General features: G+C 38.8%; 1 protein-coding gene across 7 annotated transcripts in view; it reads left to right on the top strand.

The window, feature by feature from the left end:
* The window catches only part of LOC121868769 (E3 ubiquitin-protein ligase NRDP1-like), a 43,547-nt gene that overhangs the window by 6,882 nt on the left and 12,748 nt on the right, over positions 1–23,917 (top strand). For 5 of the 7 annotated variants that reach the window (XM_042369656.1, XM_042369659.1, XM_042369655.1 and 2 more), the window contains exons 3-6: positions 2,312–2,454; positions 8,719–8,875; positions 12,388–12,519; positions 14,788–14,970. In XM_042369656.1, the coding sequence (XP_042225590.1) occupies positions 2,312–2,454; positions 8,719–8,875; positions 12,388–12,519; positions 14,788–14,970 (615 nt within the window). The remainder of the gene's footprint in view (positions 1–2,311; positions 2,455–8,718; positions 8,876–12,387; positions 12,520–14,787; positions 14,971–23,917) is intronic. The other 2 variants (XM_042369661.1, XM_042369660.1) reach the window with 1 other exon arrangement.

The following is a 23,917-nucleotide window of genomic DNA, read 5'->3' as shown; positions in this document are numbered from 1 at the left end:
TCTGTGAACAACTCAGAGCTTTGATCTAGTCAGACTCTTATTATATTCTGCCGGGTCTTTGACTGTACTGCACAGTTGGCTCCACTTAGCATTGCCTCTTTCTCCTTGAGGTGTGAACCTTGAAATTTGAAGTGTGAATTCGAAGCATTCAATAGTGAGCGGGAGGGAGAGGGTGGGGGTAGGTGTCTTTCTGTAACTCAGTTGAGAGAGATTACAATGCAGAATCACGCTTTGAAAATACCGACGGGATTTCCTCAGTTGAGTGTAATCGTCTAGTTCTAGCCAGTTTAAAAATACTAAAGTTAAAATAGGATGAGAGAGGGATGAAGTCATGCTATAAGTAAGGTGTTCCTTTGCAAAGGGAAATTAATAAGCAATGGGATTATGGATATGCAGTGACGGCTTAAGCTTAATAGGAGCCTGAGGCACAGATCAACTTGGGGCCCCCTCCCCTCAAGGTATATATATGCAGTATAGCAAGAACAAAATATACCAAAATTTATCAATGATTTCATCAATATTCAGCTTCTGCAAAATAACACATTCAATGTTCATAAGAGACAGAAAATTGAGACGTTGCTAGGACATCGTTGAACGAAGTTCATGTTTTATATGCTTCAACTTCGAGAATGTTTGGATTTGGGGGCCCCTTAGAGTCGGGGGGCCCGAGGCCAGTGCCTCAAGTGCCTCATGGTTAATGTGGCCCTGTGGATATGAATGAATTTATATCTTGTAGAAGCAGCAAAGTTTTAATCTCTTGGCTAGGAGATGGAACTTCCCCAGCTGAATAAAATCGTCTGGCATAGCCAGAATAAAATAGATAAGAAGACATCGTAGTGAAGTGATAAATTAACAATCAATAAAATCAGAAATTTGACATCACACCTTTGTCCCCGTCTCATCCTATTGTAACTTTAGTATTCATCTGGCCTAGTGCTAGATAATTACACTCAGTTGAGAAAACCCGATTTGTATTTAAAAAAAGTTATAATGTATTGTAATCTCTCCCAACTGATATACACTTTCTGTCCTCACCCCAGTGGCCCCCCCACGGAAGGACACCTACCCAAAACACCCTTTCCTTCCCTCCCACTAGCAAATGGTTCAAATTCACACTTAAGAGTTCAGGGTTCACACTGTAGAGAGAGAGAGAGAGAGGATTGGCAATGCTATGTGGTAAATGCAGGAGTGGAGCCAGCTGTACATGTAATTCTTTTTAATATATGTACAGGCAAAACCTATTTTCCCATTGACTTCCATTATAAAACTGGAGATGCGTTCCTAAGGAATTTTTTCGGCCCCCAAAAAGTAATTCAAACACTTTTATTAATGAAAATAAACATTTATAAACACATACAATACAGTACATTAAATAATTTATGATATACCTTCTTAAAACACCAAGTTTAATATCCAATGTAATACCTTTGTGGCTTGTTTTTGCACTACTGCTGTCACTTCCACTTGATGGCCTCTTTCCAGTCATCTTGAATAAGGGTAATGCACTATACTGTACTTACTGTATGTTTGTAAAAGTTAAATCCAACTGCTGGGGCGAGAAACATGCGTGCACACTGGATGTAAACAATGGACTGACTCCTCGTGGCGGTGCCACGCTTGGCGGTAGCAAACACCAAGAAATCCACACCAAACAAATTATAATTTTTAACAACAAATTATAATTTTATATAGTGATTTTTTTTAAATTGTTAAAATTTACCCCAATTTCCGTAAGGGCGGATTTATGGGCCGTAACGCGAAATTATTGGTCATAATTTACAAATTCCGTAAGAGCGAAATTCCGTAACCCGGGCTTCCGTGACGTGGGGGATGCCTGTACAAAATTTTTAGTGTGCAGAATTCTCTTAGCTGTAACTACGAACTTTATAAAAAAACACACATACATGAAAGGTAAAGCTATTTCTGTATACAATACAGTACATATTGTTCTTTCCCATATTATATCAAGGATTTTCAATTAAACTTTGAGCTTTGTTTATCCCCCTCCCATTTTTTCCTGGTCTTCAATACAGTATACTGTACAGTATCCAGTTTGGCAACTCTGGTATTTGCGAAATAAGTGAAGCTGTACTGTAAGATAAAGAGATTAAGTGAAAACAGTAAGATTATCTACATAGAAGTGGATATAGACATGATGTGTTGAGTCCCGTAATAGGAAAGAATTTTGTGAATAAGATCTGATCTTCAAGTATATGTCACTGTTTTAGGTTTTTGATAAGGTCCTTTTCACAGTTGATGTTAACCCCCCTTCTCCAGAATACGTATATCTTTTCAAACACTTTTATTTCAGGCCCCTTCATGTGAGCATGCCTTCTGTAGCGGCTGTATCAATGAGTGGTTATCCAGGCAGCAAACTTGTCCAGTTGATCGCCAACCTATTACCTCCTCCCAGCTTAAGTCTGTTCCTAGGATACTCCGAAGCTTACTCTCAAAGTGAGTTTAATTTGGTGGTTACTAAAGATTAGTGTGGGGCAGTGGTGCTCAACTTCTTTGCAAGAGGGCCAAACTTAATGTCTAGCAGTACTTGGTGTGAGGTAAACTATATTTATAACTCTATAAACAGTTACAGTAAGTCCTCGATATATGCGAGTTCAGCATATGCGAATTCATTTATGTGTGAAGACCCTATTCCTACTAGGAATTCAAGTAATATGAGCAAAATTCAGCCCTATGAGAGATGTCATACTCCCTGATATGGATTCCAACCCTGATGACTCTGCAGGTGTCACTCCAACACCATCACCCACTATGTAAAACCTCTACCACCTTCCATCATCTCATCTACCCAAGTTGATGTCTCTGCTTTTATTGTTAAGTACACTGTACTGTACACTTGGTTTATCTATTATTTTTTTTAAATAATATTGTATTGATTTGGTTTTCAGAAATGCATCCCTTGCATATATTGAGGACTTACTGTATTAGGCTCCAACAAAAAAAGGTATAATATTAAAAAAAATCGATGTTAAAAGTTAAACATATACACTATAAACAGAAAGGGTAACTCAGCTGTGATGATGTCACGCATTTTGGTGCATTGATTTATGGAGGGGGGGGCATATAGAAATTGCTTGCTGGCTGGATCTGGTCTGCGGGTTGCTGGTTGGACATCTCTGGCATAGGTTATACTCAGTTTATGAGGGATGACTGTTGTTTGAAATATTAGTGGATGAAAGTAAAATATTTATTAAAAAAGAAATACCCTGTATGTAGGATTCGGAATTTTGATCAAGAATTTTTAGCGGAAAATATTTAGATTGAAATGATGTTGATGAATATGGTGGAGGTTTGAGAATGTGCTAGAGGGACGTGTGTGCTACAAATCTCAGTGTCAAAGATCTTATATTCTTAATCAGGAAAGTTAATAAGTTATTCAGAACAAATTCCTTAATGTTCTTGCTTTAGATATGGCCCAAATATTTTTGATTGCCATGTCAAGGTTTGACGCTCTTGTTAATTGATTAGTTAATGTATTCTTAATGAATTTTGGAGTAGATTTACTGTAATTTAGAAGACATTTTCAAGATTTTGGATGCACTTAACTGTGAAATAAGTCATCATTTGTGGCCGCTAAAACAGAGTAAATGAAAGCAAGCTTCACAGCATTAGACTAAAGGCTGACAAAATTTGTGTATCATATACACTGCCATCCATATCCAAGACCATTCAGATTTTAAGGCTGCCATTGTACCAATAAATGGAGGATGCTTTGAATGTTTGGATAGCTAGTGATTTATTCTGAGGTAGTGGAAATTCAAGCTTGTTTACTCAAGAGAGATGGCAAGCCAGCTAGTAACAGCAAATTCACAGCAAGCCAAGGCTGGCTTCATAGCTTCATTAAAAAGCACCAAACTATACCATGTGACTCACATTGGGAAGGCTGCATCATCTGACACAGCTCCTACAGAAAAATTAAAGGGAGAATTGCAAAATGATAAAGAAAGGTGCAAGAAACATGTAAAAATAATTTTTGGCTTATTTATTTGAATGTACTACTTTACATTAGAAATACACCTGTATAGGGGGTCCTTGACTTACGAATGCCCGCCAATAAGAATGAGGTTAAACTTTTTATTTATATTACAGTATTTTATTTACCTGATGACTTATTTCTTACTTTAATTTACTGTATTTTGTCATTCTATTTTTTCTTTTGTCTGAAATTAAGTGCTTTTAGATGTACAGTAACCCCTCGATAACTCGGCATTTCATATAACTCGCCATGGACATGGTCTCAGAATATACAGTTGGTCCTCATATTACGCGGTCCCGCATTCCGCGTTTCACCGTTAACGCGGTGCCTTGCCAGAACCTAACATTTTCACATTCCGCGGTCGTGAACCCCATTACGCGGAGAGCGGCTGGCAAGCCGCGCCATTTTTGGATCCAAACCTCCCGCCATCCACCATGTTGTGTAAGAGGCGCGAAAATGGTGCGCACAAGGTCGCCCAGTCATCAAAACATGACCAGTTCTTCACCCGCCACCCACTACAGCCGGCCCAAGTCAGTGATAGTGATAATTATAGTGAGGATATGGACTTATATGAACTTTGGGGGGTTTGACAAAGAGGCCCTGCAAGCCTCTGTGGTGGATAGTGATACAATTGATACAAGTGATACAGGTGAGGGCCAATAATCTGCCCTCTGCCTCGGAACCAACCGCCCATCCCCGTGTGCCCAGCCATCTTTTCTACTAATGTAAGTGTTAAAAAACCTAATATTATTGATATTTCTCTTAATTATTAATTGTGTGTGCATGCCATCATAAAGTTAAGATAATATTTTTACTACAACATAGTTGTGTGTCGTCAAAAAGTGGAGTTTGGGGATCGGCCCGGACTCCATTTCAATTAATCCCATATGTTATGTTATTCACTTTACGCGTTTCTCACTTTCCGCGGTACCCTCCGGGTTACATTAACCGCGTAATATGAGGACCAACTGTATTATACTATAACTCGGGAAATGTCGAGTTATATAAAATGATCTGGGATAATCGTGGTATGTCTGACCACCTGTATCACCTACTATGATGCTTCATTCTTTGCCTGCAGTGCTGGCAAGTGCTACTTTTTTTACATTTAGTTATTACATGTACAGTCAACCCTCGCTTTACGCGGTCCCACTTTACGCGTTTCCACGTTTACTCGGTACCCTGCCGAACACGGAATGCTCATTTTCCGCGGTGCGTGTACCCCTTTACGCGGAGAGTGGCTGGCGGTCCTCTCGCGCCGCGCCATTTTTGGATTCAAACCTCCCGCCATCCGCCATGTTGTGTAAGCGGCGCGAGTAGGTTGCGCAGTGTATGTCTTTGTTGCGTTATCGGTGACGTCATATGACGTAGCGGACTGTGATTGGGCAAAGCATCCTTACCTCCCTCCCTGCTAGCTGTGATTGGTTTAATGTAGTGCTATGACGTGCCCCGCCGCTGGAGCGTTCAAGCCCCTTGACCTACCGCGTCAGTTACACCCCTCCCGGCTACACCGTGTATATCGGTATCCATTGTTCCATAAGAATGGCTTCCACCGGACCACCACCACCACCACCACCACAAAGAAACCTTGCATTACCTGGACCCAGCCGCCCTAAGCCAAAGAAGACACGACGTTCCTTAAGCTACGAAATAAAATATAAGATCATACAAGAGTTGGAGAAAGGAACAAGGCAGGTTGATCTCGCGCGCCAGCATGGTGTTAACGAATCAACTATCAGGACAATTAAGAAGGATGCAGCCAAGATAAAGGAGCACATGAACATCACAATGTCTACAGGTGCTTCTATGATCAAGTATTTCCACAACCAGGTGCTTCTCAAGATGGAAAAATTACTTGTGAGCTACTTGGTGCGTCAGGCGCGACGGAACATGGTGGTGGACACGCGCTCAGTTAAGGAGTACGCACGTGAACTGTATGCTGCAGTGTCACGAAAGATGGGAATTACAGAGCCCAAACCCTTTAATGCTTCCTCTGGGTTGTTACAGAGGTTTAAGAAGAGGAACAAGATCACCAATATCAACATTGGTGGTGAAGAAGCTAGTGCTGACCGTGTTGCGGCTAGGGAATTTCCTCCGTTTTTACGTGAGATTATGGAGGAAGGACAGTACACCAACGACCAGGTGTTTAACATGGACGAATCTGGTCTTTTTTGGAAAAAGCTACTTTCCAAGACCTTCGTTGTGAAGAATGCCAGCAAGTGTCGGGGCCGGAAGTTGCAGAAGGAGCACATCACCGTCCTGTTTACCACCAATGCCTCCGGTATCTGTAAGCTCAAGTTATCGGTGATCCACACAGCACGCAAACCGCACGTCTACAAGAGCATGGACATGACCAAGCTAAATGTCCACTGGCACACACAGTAACAATAAAAGAGTTTTATATACAGTACCTTTTTTCTTTTTATTTCTTATTTCTATTTATTTTACTCTTCTTCTCCTTTCTTATTCTCAATCTTTCCTTCTTTGTTCATTACTCTGTATACTTGTGAGATGCTGGAGGTTGAGTGGGGTTCACTCTTGGTGGGAAATACTCACTCATACCATTGTTACGAGAGAGAGACCTCGTTGTGTGACTGCCTGGTGGCGAGATAAATATTAGCTGTTGAGGAGCGATTGACAACACCGGTGCATGTTACCACCCCTTTCCACTCCATCCCTCTAATCACCCACACCTTTTTTTTGCTTTCTCACTCCATATTTTAAAATGTTATGTAATAGTTGAAGGGATACATACTGTACACCTTTGTTCAATTTTTTTTTTTTTTTTTAGATTAGCCCACTGGGCACAGGTCACTGACCCACATCTGGGCCTGGGGGAATTTAATAATAATAGTAATTCATAGTAAATAAAATTTATAATAAAAAGTAAAATATAATAATAATAATAATAACACTGTAATAATGATAGTAAAGAAAAAATAATAATAATCAATAGTGAGAAATGCTATATGTACACTATGTTGTCTTGTCAATAGTAAGAGAAACAATTGAGATCCTGCAATTGTGTGTAAATGAGGCAGAAAGACAGATCAGCAACCTGGGACTTGGTCACAATATTTGTGATGCCATATGGCAGCAGGGTCTACCATTAGACAACACATTATGCTTCCAATATCTTCCCAGGCAGTAGTGCCTCCCTGTTTGATAGCTGCCTACTACCTACTACCTCTAATTTATACTTATCTCCTTAAGAATACTTTAGTTTTGTCTATATTCAAGACTTCTTCAGGTCATGAGACCCACTAACCCCTCACCCAAGAAAGGGTGACCTGGCATTCCATCCCTTTAAATTCAGTTGCCTCTAAAGATGTCTTGAATTAAGACGAAAGCTAAGGTGCTCTAATGTACGTATTTAGTTGACCAAGAGGTAGCAGTGAGCAACCATGCGGTGGTGGCAGGACACAGAGTGAGTGGATAAAAAAAATGATGTGTCAAGCGACGCGTGGCATGTTTAGTGTGGAATTTAACGGAATTATGCTCGATTTAGTGGAATAATTCAGTAAATCGAGCGAACATAACGGAAGGCTTGAATTAATTCGTGAAATTGAGAAAATACTACACTTACAAAAATTAAAGATTTAAATGGAAAAGTTGTAAATAACTTTGTAATTTAAAATGCTGTTGCATGGATTTTATGTTTGCATTTCTTTTTTGTTTCTGACGTTCTTTTTCATCATATTTTATTGAATGTGTGTTTCTTCACAAATGACTGCTCTATAATACTATTTTGCAAACAAAGTTGAATCTAACACCAACATACGAATATACGAGTAAATATCATAAAAGAGCGGGTAGTGTCTGAGCTCTGTAAATCCTTGGGACTTACTGATGCTTGCAGGCCCACAAGGCAGTTATCCCAACACCTCATATTCACGTAAGTTGTGTGGCGAGAATGGGAAGACAATGGCATGCATTTTGAGACTTGAACCATGAAAATCAAGTGAAATAGACTTGTGGCGAGTTTTTGAAGTTGATATTTTCGTCATCGGAATGCTAACTGGAGCCTTTTGGATGACAAAATATTTGTCTTCAGCCCACCAAAGTGTTAAATTTAATCTTTATACTACTCTATTAGTATCTGGAGTATTTTATTGATCCAAGACAGTTAGTGTACAGCTACAATGGACAATGGAGATTATCATTTTTACCACTTGCCAGCTTACAAGCTGTGTGGGAGGTCGGTCTGTTCTTTGTAACGACCTTCATTGTCCATTTTTAGTACAGAAGGATACCGAGAAAACCTGATTTGTTTGGTAGGGACACACTGGATAACACCCTTCTCACATCCAACCTGGGAATTAATAGACAACACAGTAGTGAGAGGCAAACGAATGTTTGTCTTTGATGTGCAGCGTAAAGCCACATCTGGCTTTCTTAAGATCACACACACTAATATTTTCTCCAAGCATAATTTTGAAAAAAGATATTAATACGGTATATTGTGTAGATTACTATTTTCAATAGGAGTCCACCGGTTATTTGAATATTTATATATAAATGTATGGAATATTTAGGCATGTTATTTGCATTAATTGTATGATGTCACTCCACACTCCCAGAATCAGTGCATTTGCATAATTTCTCTTAGAATGTTAGCACAAAGTTAATTTTAAAGAGGAAAATATTCTAATGTGATAGTGTATTGTACTTGATTTTAAGTTATTTAAATGTTCACCTACTTAATAGTATCTTCTTCATGACAGGTTATATATATCTTGTGACAACAAACCTCATGGTTGCACTTCAGTTGTAAAACTTGATGCCTTGAGTTCACACTTAGAAGAATGTGAGTTCAATCCCAAGCGTCCAGTACCATGTGAACAAGGCTGTGGCCTGGTGGTGCCCAAGGATGAATTGAAGGTATGACTTATTGTACACTATTTAATCAGATTTGAAAAAAATGTATATATTTTGGGTACTGTACTGTATATTCAGAATTAAGGGTCAAAACTTTTTTTTTATCTAAGTTAAAATATTGATGAATGGGATTAGTTTTTTTATGACTTTTTAATATTCCAAATGTTCTTTTACTAGGTGTCAGGTAAGAAAAATACGAATGCATCTGTATACAGGTGCTCCTCTACTTAAGAACGTACAACTTACAAACTTTCAGAGATAAAAACATCACCACTGAGGGGGATTACCTGCCAGAACAGGTGTTTAATGTGGATGAGACTGGATTATTTTGAAGAAAATTCCAGATAGAACAAGCATTACCTTAGAGGAGAAGAGTGAACCAGGTTTTAAGGCTGTATTAAAGGGTATAGCTGTACTAAATATCCATAATCGTTTCATTTTTTACAATATGTTTGGTGTCTACAAGAGTAAAGTTGGACTTACAAACAAGCCTCAGGAACGTAACTCGTTCATAAGTAGAGGAACACCTGTACTTACATTCGTTTGTGGGAGTTTGGAGCTTGATGAAGTGGTGCTCTGTGCATAGGGAGTTATCTGGTTACTGAAGCATAGGATCGCTGTTGGAAGAGGGTGATACGGTGGTGGTTGGTGGAGAGGCGGGTGGCGGAGAGGCGCGCGACCGGGAGGTGGGTGGTGAGGTGGCGGATGGCTGGGAGGAGGAGGGTGGAGCAATGGTGGTAGTGGCTGGTTCTTTCTTGAAAGACATTGTGATTGGTAGTTGTTTCTTCTTTGCTTTGAGGTCTTTAAGCATTTCCTGGTAGGTAAACAATACCTGGTTGATTTCTCGGACCATCTTAAGGCAACGTTCCATGGAAGGGTCGTGGTCAACAATGAAATCAGTTACCATCTTCACCTGTTGAAATAGTTCACCAAAATTGTTCAAGCCCCAACCTTCTTGTTGCAAAACCATAATTTTTTCTTCATCTTCCTCGGCACTTTTTACCAACTATCAAATCCTCTCCTGTGAGTTCCTCTTCATGCCCATCAATCAGCTCTTCCACATCTTCAGCAGCCATATCCACAAACCCCCTCACCACCCAATTGACGTGCAACACTCACAATGTCATTCACATCTAATATACCATAGGACTAGCCGTGTGTCTGTTCTGGACAGCTGAAACGGCACAATCGTTTTTCATCAAACTTGGTGGGAAAATCGCAAAAAATTCGTAGAGTGGAACAAACCTGGTCCCATGTCGATGGTTTATTTAGGAAGGCATTAATTAAACATTTTATTTACGATGGAAAACGATGCAAGTCTATGGGCTTGGCGCGCCCTAATTAACCATGCAAGTCTACGGACTTGGCGCACCCTCATTCGCTGTACGCTGTTACGAGCGTTCAAACTTTCACAAGAGCACGAAGGGCCTGCAATCACTTGTCCTTTACTATGGACTGAAATCCCTGGAAGTTATTCACACACTCAACCATAAGGTTCACCAACAAGCACTCACCGTCTCTGGTTTGAGTTCATTGAATGCTTCACTGATGTTAGTAATGCAGTTTGCAGTGCTGAACTCCTTCCAACAGCTTGCAAACTTCAAAGTCAGGGTCTGCATCCATGGCACTATGGATACAACCAAAAGAATGTCAGGTGTAATATGCCTTGAAGGTGTGTAGTACACCCTGATTGAGATGCTGAATAAGAGCAGTTGTGTTAGGGGGTAAGAACACCACCTCTACACCTGGATGACTAAACTGCAAACTTTCTGGGTGGCGTGGTGCATTATCTATCACTAATAGCACCTTGAATTCCATCTTCTTGGAAGCAAGGTACTTTTCCACTTCCTGGACAAAGCATTTATGGAACCAATCCTGGAATGCTTGCACAGTTACCCATGCCTTTCTGTTTGACTGCCAAAAACCTGGCAAAAGGTTATTGTTTCTACCCTTTAAAGCCCCAGGGTTTGCTGAATTGTAAAGCAAGCCAGGTTTGATCCTTTGACCAGCTGCACTGCCACAGAAGATGAGTGGCCTTGGTTTCCTTGAACCCAGGGGCATGCCTCTCCTGTTTGTTTATGTACATGTAACAGCACCTTTGCTTTATATAAATATTCACCCAAATAAATAACACCAAGTTATTCACTAAGTGAGTCACCATGTTATTCATGACTCTAGATAACTTGGCTTGCATCTCTCTCAAAGGCCGAGTGTGGGTCATCTGATTTAGCAAACAACCGGCTCGCTCTCTCACGCTCAGAGAGGGCATTTCTCTTACTACCACTGGACAGGGAAGTCAAGCACTTAGCTCAAGTGTTATCTCAAAGTGATATTCACAACACATCCCTGGAAAGGCTCACAATATATTCTCTCAGATTGCACCTGTGTATATACCTGCTTTGATAATAAACAGAAAATGCCAAGATGTGTTTACATCCAACCCTGCCACTTAAAGAGTTCCAGGACTTAATTAAAACAATTAGTGTGATACCAAACCATCTATCACATACATTCTACCAGGCATTATTTTTCAATATAGACCAGATTCATCGGCATAAACACTTGCTCTGGTCTATAGCCTTTCTCTTCTATTATTTCCTTTAACTTGGTAGGAAATGCACCTGCGGCTGTGTGGTCAGCTGATGCGACCTCCCCAGTTAGCTTCACATTATGTAAAGAGAATCTTTTCTTAAAATTCTCGAACCACCCTTTACTGGCACTAAAAGTTGGTTCAGTAGCCGCACTAGCCCCCTTCACCACCTGTTGACTCATAAAAATGGACATAAAGACTTAGTTTTCTCACGAATCACGTTGTTGTCGATCGGAGCATTTTTTGCGGTGCTGGTCCTCAATCTAAATGTTCAGTGCTTTTTCTGTTTAATATGCTTTTGTCATGAACATCCTGCACCACTTTAGTACTTGTAGGAGAACTTGCTTAAACAGAATCATGAATTGCTTGTTCATTCTTCTTTATAAACCACACTGTGGATTCGTTCACACCAAGCAACCGTCCAACCACGACAGCACTTATCCCCTCCTTTAACATGACTAATTATTCAACTTTGTCTGGGCCATCACTGACTTATGCTTTTTACGTTTCACTCCACTAGCATCACTAGCCCTGACACTAGGCAGTCTTTTAGGGGCCATTTTCACAAAAAACACTAAAGTTTTGAGAGTACTGTGCAGCACGAGATGCTAGGTCACAGGCACTGGGTGAGCGCGAACAGAGGGAGATAGATAAGATGCCACGGGCGCATGGGGTCATTCGTTGCACTGCAGTAAAATGCTCGCAAGCAAGCTACCATAGCCGCCATCTGTTTACTGTGAATCGCAAACCTGCAAATGGCAGGTCTACTGTACTACAGTAATTCACAATAGGCTTTGGAAGATTTTAGTGGAATCTGTTATGATATAACGACCCATGATCACCAGATGTAAATTTTAAGTTGATATGTTGAAAACCTGATTATGTTGTAAGCCAAGTCTAATAGCTAATTCTCATTTTATTTCAGGACCACAATTGCCTTCGGGAGTTACGAAGCTTAATACAAAACCAATCAGGAAAAATTGCTGAGCTACAGCAGGAGCTTGCTGAGAACAAATACCAGCTCAATGAACAGAAACGGGAAATTCAACTCTTAAAGGTACTGAGGGATTTTTTATGGCTGTGTTCAAAACTTGGATGTTCCTCCATATGATTGCAAGACACTTTTGTATTCTATATCAAGTGACAAATTTGTGATAACGTATGTTGGATTTATGAATTTTGTTTATATTCATATTTTTCAGGAAATTGCCATGGGTTGTTTTGAGCTGTGATTGAGAATAAATAGTCACAAGAAAATTTTGTTGTGATAAGAGCCATAATGGAAATATAGTTTGTTATCATTGTGAGATGCATTTTTAGTACATTGGGTATAGTATTACTATCATGTACTCTGCTTAATTAGGTTATTATTTAAAGAAAAGGCTGATGGCTATATCAGAGAAAGTACATAGCAGAGTTATTATTGAAGGCCCTGATTACAAGTGGAAGGAGCCAATTAGAATCAACAGAAATTACATGTGCAAGGGCAGAATTAAGAAAGCGATAGGGAAATGAAAGAAGTGTTGGGTAGAGAACCAATCACTACTTACTGAAGGAGATGGATGTATTGGGTGAAGCACATATTAGGAGATAGAGGATGGACATCTAGGGAGCAACAATGGTGTTGAGTAATTTAATAGGAAGAACATGTTGTTGCTGGATAAACTAGGTTGTAGGAAGCAGCAAGTATAAACCAATTTAATTTGATGTGTGGGTCCTTATAGTAGAAGGGGAGTGCCATAGCATAATACTTACAGCATTAAGATTGAATGTATGGTAATGAATGAAGTGAGAGTCAGTGTATATGTGTGTTTGCTCATGGAGGTGATGTGTAGAATGAGGAGTTTGTAATAGTTATTGTATATTTTACAGTCATCTAAATGAATGGTTGGTATCATGATTTTTAGAAATTTTTACTCAGAAAATGGTGTCTGGCAACTTGATACCTTTTCCCCTAGTAATTATAAGAAAATTAATTGACATTTATACTCTGAAGATATTGTATTATTTAGCACCCAAGAATAAAATATAAAACATAAAAGATTCCCATTCAGTGGCATTCGTTATTGATGAAAAAAAGTTAAACTTGGTTAAATTGCTTACTTCGATAAAACCACATTCAACTAATAATTTCAGAGTAACAAATGCTTTTCATATTGATCTAAAAATAAAGCAACTTCTAAACAAGGAAACAAGCCATATGAACAGTATTCTATGCTTGAAGTGAGTGTTATCAGCTTGTGTTGCTGTATCATCTCGGACTAGTTGTCTTTTTATATTTTTCCTGCATGCATTTTCTTTGTCTTTCACGCATGAGATTGGTGTAATCGCCTTCTGAGCACTTAAAGGTTAATCAGACTTCACGTTAAACTCGAACGTTATAATTCGGTCAAACCTGTTGAATACAATTCATTTTAGTATTTCAAATAAATCATACATAGGCAATCATACATAAATGTTTAATACAATATATATTCACATAACAATCATAGCTATGTAATTAGTCTAATCTTAACACTTATAATGAGTACTTAATTTGCCATATTTCTATGTTGTTACAATGATAACCGATGCAATGGGCTCAGTCTACCTGTGTAAACAATAAATACAAGTTAAACTTACGTGTTGAAAGTCTCAAGAGAAACAGGTTAGGTGTTGACTTTATGATGGGGGTAGCTACAGTGGCAGTGCCCTGCCCGGCATCACGTGCCCCGCCCTGGCTGGCCAACTTTGCTGCGTCAGGTGTTTATATGCAAACAAGCTCCCCTTACTACCACCCAACACCCCAACCTCCTCTTGGTCTCTCCATCTCCACCATCTCAATACTTTATATACAGGCAGGCATGCCCAATAAACATGACATGACTTACAGCCTAACATAATGTTTGTTTATGTGTCATCCTACTCATTACTGCTTGCGGTAACAATTGGGATATAGTTCTTTTAATCTTTTACTTTTGCAACCCATCTTGAAGCCTTTTACTTGAAAAAAATGTAAGGGAATGCCAGAAAAAAGTTATGGTAGGTAGCGAGAAATGTGATGTAACAGTTCATAAATATACCATCTTAGTCCAACGGCATCCAGCCCACTGGTCAGTCACTCGCTGGGTTCCTGCCAAGTTGCCAGATACCTGTACCTCTTTTTGAACTAATCATACTGAAAACCATGACATCACCTCTTTGGACGATTGTACACTATTCATTAAATATGTATGGTATTATACTTGATAGTACAGTACTGTACTGAATTTACTTATGTTTAATATCTTATAATTGTATATATGCTGAATTTAGTACAGTATATGTAAGTTTGGATTTATTTCAGGATTTTATGAGAGCCATGAGAATCAGTAACCCCCAGATGAGAGCAATAGCTGATCAGATGGAGCAAGACGAGGTTGTGAGGTGGGCCAGCTCCCTAGCTCGTGCTCGAGTCACCCGCTGGGGGGGCATGATCTCTACTCCTGATGCTATGTTGCAGGTAGAAAATGCATTTAGCCATGTTCAGGTATAGTATGCATTTAGCCATGTTTAGGAAGAGAATGCATTTAGCAATGTTTGATGAAGATTGAATTTATTTGGACTTAAACACTACTTCGGTTCAATGGTAATTCTTTGTTTTCAAAATCCATGAAGGAAGAGTTTGAGTCCCATTTCAGGTGGGTTTTGGTGAGACAGTGATTACATTGGTTTGTTCAATGTAATTTTGATGTCGGAGGTTAGTGAAGGGGCCAATTAGCTCTTGATAGTTTTAATCTCGCATATACAGTAAGTCCTCGCTTAACGTGGGGGTTACGTTCCTGAAAATGCGACGTTATACGAAACAATGTGAAGCGGATCAACTTTCCCCATAAGAAATAGATAAAATATGGGAGTTACGTTCCTGAGCTTCCCTTTGCCCCATGAATTACATTACATAAATTCAAAACTCCTTGTGTGATGCCTGGTGAGTTGCTTGTATGCATTACTCTATTAAGTCACATTCATTGAAATTTTATAATAGAAAAACCCAAAACTCCTCTACATGACAGATAAGTAAATACCACTAGGTAACCTTGGTTGGCCAGTGGGCTGGCGTCAGTTGTCATAATACATCACCTCTCCCTCCGCACTTCTGGCAAGACTGAAGGTGGTTTAGGCTTAAATTTTTTATCTTATAAAATGGCACAGACTAAAGTTAGCAGAATATAGACTGCATAGCTGGAATCCTTGCAAAACAGCAAATAATATGAATATAGACATCGTATATTTTGCACAAGAGCTAAAAATTTAAGTCCCTTAAGGGGAGCGTCCAGCTCAGACATTGAAAAAATTGAAAATATCTGAACAAATTCTCATGTACTGGTGTTGCCCATGGCCGTATGTACAAGGAGTTTTAGAGGAAAATTTGTAATATTTATGTTACTGTGGGAGGACCCCCCCCCCCCTCCACTGGTTCATGACCATGACTAGCAATAGTTGCAGTAAACTATTCATCAGAAACTAGTTTATAATTAGCCATAAAACAGCTTCAGAAAATGGTTACTGGCAACTCTATCTTTCTTGAGCCTGTGTGGGGGATGGTACCAGTCTCTTAACAAAAAAAAAACAGTGTCAGTGAGCTTCCAGCTCTCGTTGAGAAAGGGCATATGTGAACTAATGCGCAACACCCTCTCACTGTCACAAAACCCTCATTTGCACCATTATACTGTCTTTTATTGAGATGCCACGTTTAACAAAAAGGAAGATACTACTACAGGAAGCACGGGGCAAGAGTGTTGAGTATTTCAAGATGAAGAAAAAAGAAAACATAGGGGAGGTGACGGGAGCAACACGTGCTCAGCCAGTCGCCAGCATGTTCTGCACACCACCTGCCACTCACACCATGAACTCTGTACAACCTCCTCCTGACACCAGACTCCATACCACCTCACTCTGACACGATGGCCTTTCCACAACAATATGATGAAGATGCAAGCCCTGAGCCAATTGCCAGCACCTCACACACACACCACCTCTCACTGACACCATTGACTGTGCTACCTCCCTCTGACACCATAGCCACTCCACAAAAAGATAATAAATATGCAAGAATGGAGTGTTCTTCACTGCTAGCTATACGTACTAAATTGGTAGCGGACATTGGAGAAGAAGAACCTGACAGTGAAAACGAGTGTGTTTGTGTTATCATCACCCAAACAAGACTAAAGAACCTCCTTGCCTAACGCTGTGCTTGTGCATACGACAGCTGTGATATTGAATTTCAATGTGATGGATTTGAGAGCACCATAACTCTATCCTGTGACCTCTGTGGACTAAAAAAAAAAGAGTCCAAGCCTACAGGAGTACCAGTAGCTTTTCATCTTAAGAAGACTCCTGTCTTGAAGACTAATGTTGGATTGATCTACTTATCAATCATTGATGATTTTGGGCTTGCTGGAATTAGAAGATTGCTGGGTCAATTTGGTATGCCAATTATTGGTAATTACAAATATTACAGGTATCTTCATTACATATTTGATGCTATGAAGACTCACTATGAAAGGAAGCAAAGCAAAATTCTTCAGGCAGTCAGAGAGTTTCTATGAAAAACATTCCTCAAATGTTCCTGATGAAGATGAGTCCTGAACATAGATACAGTATATCGTATGACGGATCTTGGATGAAAAGGGGACATACGTCGAAAGTAGGCATGGGTGTCATCATAGAAGTATGTACTGGCTTCATCATTGACTATAAAGTTATGAGTAAATATTGTTTCATGTGCACTGTCAAGGAAGGACAACTCCAGAAAAAGAAGATTACAGAGCCAGACTTTAGGACATGGAAAACAAGCCACCAAAGCAAATGCACCAAGAACTACGAAGGCACATATGGGGGAATGGAAGCAGAAGGAGCTAGAAGATTGTTTGGGAAGTCACAAGACCTGAATCTTAGATATGAACATTTTGTAGGAGATGGCGACTCCAGCTCGTACAATTCAGTGTGTGCCTTGAACAATGGCAATGGCCCCTACTAGGACACACACACGAAAAAGCTGGAATGCATCAATCATGTTAAAAAAAGGATGGTTACAAGACTTAGGAAGCTCAGAGATGAAGAGAAGGTAGAGACGACAACGAAGAGTGGGAATATTGTGAGAAGTTTGCTGGGTGGGAAAAACAAGTTGACTGACAAGGCAATTGACACTCTAACATCTTATTTCGGCAAAGCAGTACGAGATAATGTAGGGAAAACATTTCTTGACATGCACTTGGAGGTCATGAACACCTTTCACTACGTCTTGTGGTCATCTTGGACCACAATTTTGGATATCAACAAGCATCACTGTGAAATTCTTGAATATGAATTCATCTACCCTTGATGAATCACTGTTGAAGCAAGATACCGATCGTGGGAGGCATAGCACACCTAAGACACAGCCTAGAAAAATGAAAATAAAGACTGCAAAGTGTTCAGAAAACTATGCACCAGGAGCCTTTTGAGCCAGCCTAACAACATAGAAGAGACAACACTATACACCAGTTCTTGTGATTTTTCCTGGCAACAATGAGGAGTGTGGGCACCTCCGATACCCTCCCAACAAGGATAATTCTGTGCCTCACGCTAAGGCATGGGGGGACCAGGAGCCTAATATAATACTGTAATATAATATAATATATAATAAGAATATAACCAAGTTTTGTTGGAGATATAAAATTACGGTATGCAAAATAACACAAAATTACATGTCAAATAAACTCAGATTAGCAAATTACATGACAGTTACCACCGAAAAAAACTTTATCAGCCTGTATCTCAAAACTAAGTTTCTCACACTCAAAACTGTTATATCTCGCCTATTTCTTGACGGATCTCAGTGAAACAAACACTGATCACAAGATGAATCTCTTCTCAACATCAGAATAGGATGCTTTTTTGTAATTTGAATTGGATTTATTTTAGAGGGGCCGAATATTTTATCTCAATATTTTGAAGAAAATGGCATGTGATTTTCAAAAGAATTGTAGACCTAAGCCAAAGCGAAAAATAAACATATCATCCTATCATACTGAAGGGCACCATGGATTCTCTAAACCATATAAATTTCAAGACAGTGGAGCAAATAATAATGAAGGAGAAGTACCTTGAAAATTTAGAAAGGGGGTGAAAAGGGCCAAAAATGAAGGGGGCAGAGGAGGGAGTTTGGGGCTAGAATTTACCTACATGTTGTCCGTAATTAGTGAAAGGAATATCAAAGCATTCGGCCAATAATTAAGGCCCCTTGTATCTCAACCAGACGCTCCCCTTAAGTACATTTAAGTACTGTACATGTTTTTTCAACTTATTTTTGGTAGATATAGTAACTTTCTTCATTTATTTTTACTCATTTATATGCACACACCATCCTAAATACATATTGTAAAAACGGTAAAAAGTAGTCCGTGACGACTCAAACGACACCATTGTACCGAGTCTCTGGGACGTTAAACAAATTTTTGGCCTCTAATGTTTAGCAACGTAGTACCAAAGCAACATTAAGTGGGCCGACATTAAGCGAGGACTTACTGTAATAATATAGTTTCCCCTCTCCTTATAACTTATTCTGGCAGTATATCTCAAGTATTATAAGTTTTGTTGTTAAAGTAAACTCTTGGTAACACGGCATTCAATATCTCAGAATTTCATGTAATTCAACACATACTGTAAATGGTCTCGGAATTTATTATAAAATAACTCTGAAAATGCCGAGTTATATAAAATTATCCGGAAAAATCTTGGCATAATTGGCTGCTTGGGTAACACTTGCCGCGGTGCACTCCACGCTTGGTCAGTCTTGTGTTTTTTATTGTTGTGATGGATGCATACTGGCTCACTCCACCCAGTACCTGCGTCAGCATTCCCTGGTAAAATTTGGTTCCTGTAATACTAACCCAGTAACACCCAACAACCTCCCCCATTCATGTCAGGCCAGCCACTGTATGCAGAATGTCTCCAGTAATACAGTAAATCCAATATCGTAGACTTTATTTAATTTACAGTGCAATTCATTTTATCCGAATTCCAACTATCCGAATGTTGCATGTATCCCAACTTTGTCCCCTTTAGCAAAAAATATAATTTAATCCAACAATCTGAAAGCAACTGAAGTAGTTTATTCGTGTGTCTGACTCCAGTAGCGCTATAACCTCTTTTTAAACAAAAATTGCCGCGATAAACAATAAAATTAATACATAGCATATCATAAAATACAATAGCACATATTTTATGTACAGAAAATAGCTCCTTCCACACTCAAACCATCATATAAGTGATGCCACAGTTCAGCCAAGCAGTCAACCAACTTACTGAGATATGTGTGTCACATGGGAGGGACGGAGGCGGGTGAGTCAGCCATGCAGTACAGCTCATTGCCTTCTCTCACACACACACAGACACACACACACACAGTCACACACACACACACAGACACTCTCTCTCTCTCTCTCTCAAACAAAGGGAATCAAAACAGCAAGCATGAGAAGTGAGGGTTTTATTGTATGACAAATGTGTGTGTGACTGCATGGTGCGAGTTAAATAGCAGCTGTTGAGGAATGCTTGACAACACTCATTTCCACTTCAACTCTCTAATTAACCCACACCTTTCTGCTTTCTCACTCCATATTTTAAAATGCTATGAAACATAATGTTGAAGGGTTGCAACTTTGCTCATTTATACTTATCACGATCTCCCTAAAAATACTTTAGGTTTTGTGTTTATTCAAGATATCTTCAGGTCATGAGACCTACTAATCCACTACACAAGAAAGGGTGACCTGACAATCCATCAGGTCAGTAATATGACCCCACTAATTCCCCACCCTACCTCCACCTGACATTGTGTCAGGTCAGGTCAGGTCAGTTCATTTATATGAGACCCACTAATCCACCATAGCTCCATGGGAGTGGAAAATACCAGTCTTGGTGTCACGCACAGTTTCATTCATGCCCATATCATATAGATTTTTAATTTTTGAATATATTTATTTTGCCAAACTTTTAGATTAGCTATTCTGGATTATTATAGTAAATAAATGGAGTTTCTAACTTAATCAGAACTGCTTTTACGGACTCTGGTAGTTTAGATTCAATGAAAACATCCCCAGCACCCAGAAACGTTCTGGGGAAGTGGGCTAGTGTCCGTCTGTGCAAGATGTCTAGTTTAGACACCCAGAAACTTTTCCCAGTGACCGGAAAAGATTCCGGGGATAAGGAATTTTTCCGGGTTTGAGAAAGTCGTCTGGTTACCCGGAAATCTCTCATCCCCGGAAGTGCTCTGCACCAACTGTTCCAGCTAACAGGGATATCATTTTACTAATGTACATGTAGCTTTCTGATTAAGGCTTGAATAAATGATATATGTTGTTAATTGCAAAGCATAAATATTGCTACTCTGTATTAACTTGGGTCATTATATTTATTTTTAGATGATTTGTGTTTCTAAAATTTAATTTCATTTGCAGGTCTTATGGTTGACAACACCATATAATACCTCAAAAAAAAATGCTTTGTCTTGATATGACACCAATATGATCTTTGTAGCACCTTCAGTTGCTGTTTCAGGTTATTACATATTATGACCTTGAATGACCATATTTGGGGTAAAATTTTTGGGGTACCTTCAGATTCATGCCCCTCAAGTCAAAATCTATATGACCACTTTGAAAAATCACTCTTCACAAGCATTGTATCAAACTGTCAATTCTTACTCCATAGGGTTCGTCTCCACTACTGTCCCTCAAACTCCAGCCTCCAACCCACTCGGATGCCCGAGATAGTTGCCACTAGTCCTGTTTTCACTTATTTAGGCTGTAAATCTGTCGCTAATCATCGCGGGAGATTTGAAAATACAGCGGCGTTTTAAAATGGCAGTGACGCCATAGTGACAATGCCATCCTGCCATTTTAAAATGGCGGTGATGCTTAATTCAACAGTATGCAATATTATTTAGGTTCATTTGGTGTCGGATAAATAAAACATTATCATAATACTGTACTGTATAGTATAATATATTTTCCTGAAAAAAGGAAAAGAAAAAAGTCCCACACTTAACTCCTGACGAGTTCTTGCATCACATTAAATTCCTGGGGTTTTATTTACGGAGCGTGAACAGTTGATCAGCCAGCCAGCCCGGCACCACCACCACTCATGCATCCAGTGTTGCGCTGCCTTTCTCAATTTGGTCATGTTGGTATCATCCAGAGGAAAGAGCTGTTTATGTAATGTAAAACTACTTTTTGTAATAAAAAACCCCGATCTATCTGCCCCTTTTCATGTTGATACAATATGACACAATCGACGAACAATTCAGATACTAGTTGTGAATCTTTGACAACTGAACTGAAACTGCTGAACGTCGTGCTCATTTCCAAAGAAATCAGACCCGGGTGGGCAGTTTTTTTTTTACTCATTTATTTAATTATTTATTTTATTTTATTTTTTTATGTTCCAAATGTGTTTTGTGCTTATTAAAGCAGTTTAGGAATTTTTATTTGCATTTATTTATTATTAGTATTTTTTTTTTGGGGGGGGGGGTATTTTTTAGCCTCTGGAACAAAATTAATTACAGTATTTTTGTTTACATCAATTAAACAATGATTTTCAATTTGATAATTTATAGTGTCTTCAGGTACCTAACCTGTTATTATTGTGACAACTATACTGCATTAGAAAACCTCTGAAACTGCAATTGTGTTGTATTTGCATATATTAAAAAATAAATGATTTCATACAATAGTTTACTGACTGAGTCTGGAAAATTAGCAGCAGTAAGTCCTCGCTTAAAATCGGGGTTACGTTCCCAAAACCGCGACGTTATACGAAACAAAATTAAGCGGATTAATTTTCTCTATAAATAAGTCAAATACGGGAGTTATGTTCCTGAGCCTCCCTTTGCCCCATGAGAATAATTACATATACAGAAAATCATTGCCATTTCTATAGGAAATAGTGCATACATATACAACTACAGTAAAGCCTCGAATAACAACGGTAATGTGTCCTCCAATATTGCAGTGTAAGGTGATTCATCGTATCACGAATCATTAATTACCATTAAAATAAAGCAATAACAATGAGATGCGTTCCCAAGTGTGACATTTTCATATCTTTTGTGTGGCTTTTTACCCTCTTTACCCCCCAAACAATACAAGTAATGAAAATTGCAAACTATATTCTTTAAATAATGTTTCTGAATGCACCTTATACAATATAAATGAATAATAATATGATCACACAAGAGGAGATGGGATGCCATTGTTTTCGTTTGTGTTTACAGCCGGGAGTCTGGGACGATAGTTCTACACGAGAAAATTAAGAAAATAAGACCCTGGTTGTAGCTGTAGTAAAATTAGTGTAAAAAACTGAATATATATGTTTTAAGTAATGTTATTTAATGTTAATAAATGGAACAATAGAGGTACCTAGCTAACAGCTAATGGCAAAAAAAAAAAAAAAAGAGATGGATTGGGAACGCTAACATATACTTGCGCATTTAAGGATACCGCGTCATTTATCTTTTAAGAATTAGTACAAAAGATTTCATGATTGTTTATTACTGAATATGTATTTGATTGAATTAATTTTTATATATGCGAAATGAACAATAAAATTCATTAATAATACGTAGAATATTAAAACACACAAGAAGATAAGAAACGGCATTGTTGTCAGTGTTAATAAATGGAACACTAGAAGTAGCTAACCACTAATGGTAAATAAATAAAGCGAGGCGATTGGGAACGCCAACGTATGAACAGTAAGTGCGTGCATGTGAAAACATATCGTCATTTCTTTCCATATGAATATGAAAGCAACACTTATTTACTGTTCATATATGTTTTAAATAATATATGCAAATGTAAAACAAAAATTCTACTCACCAATGGTGGTAAAGTCTAAAACATAAGGACAGCCAATGAATATTGTGCGAGTTTTTACTCAGATGACAAAGTCATCAGGTTCAACTCTGGCTGAAGCTGTAGCTTTCCATAAAGCTGTTGGTGAAACTGTTACTGAACTTAAAGTTGATGTTGAAGCTGCTTATGATACTGAATTTGATGGTGTAGCTGAAGTTGATGGTTTAGGCCTTTGAATAATAAAGCTGTCGAAAGAGCCTTGCACAGCTGCTTTCTTTTCTCATTATACATCTTTATGTATACAGTAGGTTATTTGCATTTATTTAAATTTTAATGCTTTGTTCTGTTAATGGATCCACTTCAGAAAATATGGTGATTTCTTGCTTCATATAATATCCACAGACCTCTCGCCTTTTTCATATCGGTTTAACACATCTAGTTTCTCAGCTATAGACTTTCTATTAGCTTTTGAAACAACACTATCATCACTTACTCTCTTGCTCATGTTGATTAGGGATGCAAAAATGCTGTAAGAAACCTGAGAAAGTTTTTCTCCTGTTCAGATGCGTGAAAACAAATGGACCGCCAAGCTCCGACTGT

This window comes from Homarus americanus, unplaced genomic scaffold (assembly GCF_018991925.1).
Source record: "Homarus americanus isolate GMGI-L3 unplaced genomic scaffold, GMGI_Hamer_2.0 scaffold30535, whole genome shotgun sequence".
Taxonomy (NCBI): Eukaryota; Metazoa; Arthropoda; class Malacostraca; order Decapoda; family Nephropidae; genus Homarus; species Homarus americanus.
Note: the sequence above shows the minus strand (reverse complement) of the source record. Positions and strands in the feature narration are given on the sequence as shown.